The sequence below is a fragment of the Halichoeres trimaculatus genome, unplaced genomic scaffold, assembly GCF_033239565.1.
Source record: "Halichoeres trimaculatus isolate MK-OKI-2021-1 unplaced genomic scaffold, fHalTri1.1 fHalTri1_scaffold_18, whole genome shotgun sequence".
Lineage (NCBI taxonomy): Eukaryota > Metazoa > Chordata > Actinopteri > Labriformes > Labridae > Halichoeres > Halichoeres trimaculatus.
In genome coordinates, this window is record NW_027437196.1 from 20,522,346 (window position 1) to 20,528,047 (window position 5,702).

The window sequence follows — 5,702 nt, forward strand, 5'->3', positions numbered from 1 at the left end:
CACCGAGGACGCAGAAACAAATGAAGTTCATATTTTATGCGATGACGGGCTGTGGAAGACGGATTAAGGAGCCACAGTTTCAGGAAACTCTGAATGTTTGTTAACTGGAGTGTGATTATAGAGCTCAGAAGCAAGAAGACACATACACACACAAATACACACACACACATATAAAGGTCCAGAGGTCAGTGAAGAAACTCAGTGTTTCATGTTGTCATTCAGACCTCAGAGAAACCTTTTGTTCTCCAAGAAAACAAAAACAGGTTCAGACAGAAGTTATGATTCTTAACTGTAAGAAAACCATTTAAACTGAATTTTATTACTTTACTAAATATGATTAAATAAAAACTTTTTAAAGGTTAATTAAAGTCAATGAATCTTTTCAACTTTGTCAGATTGGTAATCACTTTAAAAGTTTGTATTTATGCAGATTTCTGTGGATATAATTACATTTCTACAGGAGGATATTATATATTTATAAAGTTCTCTGAAAATCAGGAACTCTGAGTGCAGAGATGTGGTTTAAATGCAAGGTCATTTTTTGTGCGGTACTTTTTTAAATGATTTAAGACCTGAGAGTAATAATCAAAATCAAATATTAAGCAACAAGGCTGCTTTAGGCTGCTGACCCAGGTCATCTCTCTTTCTTCATCCCTCATTTAAACCTATAGGAAACTGAACTGTCTTCAGTCCTGAATTTTGGCCCGGTCCTCCTTACAAGACTTCCTGTCTAACCTTTCAGAATGAAGCTACAAAGTGTGGAAAAGTGTATCTTGAAAATACTCAACCTAAGTGTTACAACAGCTTTTGAATCCATGTTTGTGTGACCTTATTAAAAAAAAAAAACAAAAAAAAAAAAAAAAAAACACACACACAACACAAGAGTCTCTACACATGTTAAAAATATCTCAACAGAATTTTTTTTAATTGTTAAATTTTATCCCTTCTTAATGGTATTGGGATAGTGATATAAAGGATAGCAATTTTATCGGTGCTTATTTTCAAAATTATTCGATATTTTATTTGCTCCTTTGTTGTGAAAAAACTTAGTTGGACTGGACTTTAACATTCTGCGTCTCAAAACATTACTGTTGACTTCCTCATCTGCTTAGAAAACTAGAAAGACTCAAAAACATGATCAGTTTAATTCTACTTTGTGCCACTCTTTAATCAATGTTTTGTTGTTGGCCAATTAAATAATGGATGATAAAAAAATAATTTTACTAATGTTGAATTTTTGTTATCTTGATTAAAATAAAACCCCAGACAGAGATAAATCTGTGTAAAGATGAGGTATTTTTCTTTAAAAATGTAGATTTGTGTTTTTCCTGCTGAAATGGCTCTGCAGTGGAATTATAAATCTGGATTAAGTCTGTGGTTTCTCGCCGGAGATTATAGCGTTTTCCTCCATATAAAAGAAACAAAATGAGCTAATTAAGTTGTTTTATAAACTTCTAAAGAATCCAGTGTGAAACATCTCCATGACTGTTGATAGTCCAATTCAATATATCCTCATCTTCCTCTGAGAGCTGCTCACAGATCAGACTGTGTTCAGTTTGTGTGAGTACATTCATTACAGAGTCAGATCAACAAGATGGAGAAATTATCTCTCTGTCTATTAAAACCTGTTTCACAGACCGGCCAGCAGAGTTTGAAAGTCTTCAGAAGGTTAAACAATATTAATACCCATGTTTTTTCTGTGACCAAAAGCAGAAATAAAAACATGTTAAAGATAAATGTTCATCAACAGACTGTTAACTGTTGTGACTTAGTAGAACTTTGTTAATCAAAAAATAAAACGAGAATATATTGGAAAAATATTAAATAATTGTTCCCTGAATTTCTGTAGAACTGATGACAAACTGAGGAGATAAATACGAGGACATGGAATACATGCATTTAAAAGTGTTTTAAACTGAATATTCAGCTGACAGTAAATGTGTCAAGCTGTTACGACTGAGGACAGCTGGTTATTGAAACAAACAAGCAAAACAAAACAAATCAAAAACAAAAACATATCAATTTTATTTTAGTAGATGTAACAGAATTGATGTTTCTCTAATATGTGGATCTTTTTTTACTTTAAAAATAAAGTCAAAATCAGACTCTATGAGTGTATTTTCTCTAAACGAAAAAAAAACCCCATAAGTACCGACCTAAAAATCTTCCTTCATGTCACCCTTGTGGTAGCAGAAATTTAACACCTCTCAGTTATCTAATAAAGCTCCTAACATTTAAACATAAAGAAAAAAGAGCAGTAAACTGACAAAACCCCGCTCAAGTTCCCTTTCACAATTTTGCTTCTATTAAAATTAACCCTTTACATTTCAGCTGTAAACCAATGATCATTGTCTACTTGACTGGGTAACATCTTTGTAGTCTGATTCTTACTCCCTGCAATCTGTTAATCAGTCAACAAATACAGCCTACGATATTAATCACAGATTAGAATAAGAACAGACCTTTATTCGACTAAATCCCAGTTATTTTAAGTGAGATCATCCTCAGCTCATCATTATGTTAGAGACAAGCATGGATTCAACATGAATTATCCCTGAGTGCATGAACTGAAGAGTTTACGAGGAATCCTGTATCTGTACTGTATCCTGGCTTCTCATATTTCAGTTAGGCTGTACGACAGATGACCGGGATACTTTGAATGAGACCATGATACTGGATTGAAATGTGGAGACAAACTGAGATGATCATAGAAACACTGATCCTCATTTTCAACATTTTATTACTGTTTTTTAAAAAACCTAACAGATTATTTCAGAAACTTGTGGACAGACACAGTGATCAGATATTTGTATCTGAGTGAGTGTGTTTCCTGTCTTCAAGCCCTGACCCTGAACGCCTCATGGAGCCTCACTGCTCCAGTCTGGGATGGAGAAAGTCTTGGACTGTCTCTTCTGCTCTCCTATAGTGTAGTCCATGTGGATGCAGATGTGTCTCGCGCTCTCCTCGGAGGGGTACATGCTGACCTCCCCGGTCACCACCGTGTCCTGCACCACCTCCACAGGAGCGTCCAGGTACAGCACCGCCTGCTTCCAGTGCGTCTCCGGTTTGAACGGAGACGTTGACAGCACCAGCGGCTTGTCCGGGCACGGGAAAGTGACCGTGAAGTGGACACAGAAGGCGTTAACAGCTGCAGAGCCGAAAGACTCGCACGTGAACTTTCCTTTGACCGACTTTAAGTCGTCTACGGTGACAGAGTTCAGGTCGAGCTCTGCGAAGCGGGCCGGGTGTGACAGCACATCCTCCACGGTCACAGAGTTCACAGTGATGTCTGAGTTCATGATGCATTTACGGGCGAACCCGCTCATCGCAGACATGTCCACTCCGTACTGGTCCTTCACGGTGAACCAGAAGTGCAGCCGGTCCTCCACCACCGGGTCGCTGATAGGGGAGATGTAGAGCTCAGCTTTGCTCGGGAGGATGAGCCCACCTGCTTTCAGCCACTTGTCACGCGCGTACAGCACAGAGTTCAACATGGATTCGTGCAGGAGGGCATACCCCATCCACTCACTCACTATCACCTCCACCTGCTCCGGTAAATCCACCGTCTCCACCGTGCCCCGTATCACCTCTATCCGGTCCTCCATGCTGTTCTGTCGGATGATGTTCACGGCCTGCTCGGCGATCGAACACGCCTCCACCGCGTACACCTTCCTGGCCCCGGCCTGCACACAGAACATGCTGAGCACGCCGGTTCCTGCCCCCACATCCAGGACCACCTTCCCACGGATAAACTCACTGTTCCGCAGGATCGCCATCCGGTACGTGTTGGTGCGCACGTGGTCCGCGATCATCTCCTCGTGGATGGTCACATCGGTGTAGCTGTCGAAGTACAGGCTGTCCTGTCGGCTTTTATCCAGCTTTCTTTTCTTTCCCACATGAGACATCTTTACCCTCTCAAACTGCTCCTCTGTTATTGTGCCACTTCCGGGTTTAGAAAACGGGACTTGTAGTTTTAAACGGAATAAAATAAAGTATTGGTGCGTCTAAGTGAACTACATTTCCCCAAACCACACGAGTACCGCTGTGATGCTGCATTCACTGTCAGGAGGAAGGTAGGACATATGAAACCTCCTGATATAAACAGAAGAGTGAATGCAAAATAAATCAACACAATTTTTTTCAGAGGAAACACAGAGAATCAGGTAACATTTACAATGCTAAAATAAATAAAATATTAGACTTTGTCCATATTTTATTCATACTAGCTTTAATGCTGGCTATATTTTTTTTTAAAAATGTCTGTTCTATACACATATCCATGCATTTTAATGACTGTGTTTTCTAGTTAATTTCGTTGTTTTCTTGATATTAGTTGATGATAACTGGTATAACCAGATTCCAAAGCACAGAACAAATACAAATAGTCTGTAGTTGCACTGTTAAGTGGCCAATGAAGGCATGTTGTGGTCTGGCCTCTCACTGTGATCTGATTGCTATGTAGATCACTATGAAATTAACCCATTCTCACAAGAAAAACAGCTTTATAATTTTAAGAATGTGAGAAGAATAAGTTGAGATCTCACCAAATTTGTCTCTAAATGATTTAATGCAAACCTGTATGAGGCCTGCATTTCCAAGATTAAAAATGATGGATGTATTTCATTAAAGTCTAGCTGAAAAAGATAATCTTGAAGATAGAAATATGTCAACTTTCCTTGGCAAAATACTTAGATATGAACATTTTCAAGGATTAAAAAAGGGATTAAAAACTTTGAATAAGTAATGCAAAATCTTCTGAGATTTCGTTTTCTTTAATAGGAAAATAAGCACAGAAGGTCTGGAATATTGAATTTCTAAAAGGTAGTGTTGTTAGCTTGCTGTTTTGTTTCCTTTAGCATACAGAAGTTGTTGCGTTTCAGCCTCTCGTTTACACAGAAACGGCATTGCAGCCAACCTAAAACGCAAACTTTTGAAAACGGCCTCCAGTGTGGGATTCTTCTGAAACGCTGCCGCCACCGTTGCCATATAAACAGTAAGCCGTCTTTTCGGTGGAAACTCTGACATCACACTCCGCTTCGCACAAGCGCATGCAACAGGACAACAGTACCGCTGTTACTTTTGGAACTACAGTGTTGTGCTTGTGCTGCTGAATCTGCTGAATCTGCTGACTGTCTTTCAGCAAAATATGCATCTATTTGCATATTGTATACTGTTATATATATATATATATATATATATATATATATATATATATATATATATATATATATATATATATATATATATATACTTCTGGACAAGACAGTTATAGCGCTGGCTACAGGCCTGGCATGCTAACTACAGCGGTTTCAGTCCCCCGGCGTTTCTGTGTAAATGTAGATTTTATTCACTGCGTTTTCAGTGCGTTTAACCATTTTCAGATGAAATGTTGTCGTGTAAACGGGGCAGCAGTTAACCACAGCTCCAACAAATGGAAACTGACTGCAGGTCTATGGGATGTCCTATTATGGCATGTTGCTTTGTATAGTTAATATGATCTTAAATTATCTTTTAATCACGATTAACTATCAACATTGAAAGATTAGTCATGATTTTAAGTAGTAATCTTTGACAGCTCTAATTTCAATATAAAAAAAATTCCACCCAAATAATCCATGAAATCATGCACTCAAGATTTACTACTACTATTACTGGAAACAAAGAAATACCCATTTCTACTGAGACCTGGTTCAGTATCGCAT

The 5,702-nt window shown here is 38.3% G+C and overlaps 1 protein-coding gene across 1 annotated transcript; it reads right to left on the reverse strand.

Moving 5' to 3' along the window:
- Positions 1 to 2,722: 2,722 nt before the first annotated feature.
- prmt6 (protein arginine methyltransferase 6) lies at positions 2,723 to 4,047 on the reverse strand. The gene has a single exon (XM_074693603.1). It carries the CDS (start codon positions 3,903 to 3,905, stop codon positions 2,859 to 2,861), a length of 1,047 nt encoding a protein of 348 aa, XP_074549704.1. The 5' UTR covers positions 3,906 to 4,047; the 3' UTR covers positions 2,723 to 2,858.
- Positions 4,048 to 5,702: the final 1,655 nt, after the last annotated feature.

Bases quoted from the DNA above. Each gene is read 5' to 3' on its own strand.
- prmt6 (XM_074693603.1), bottom strand. From the start codon at position 3,905: ATGTCTCATGTGGGAAAGAAAAGAAAGCTGGATAAAAGCCGACAGGAC.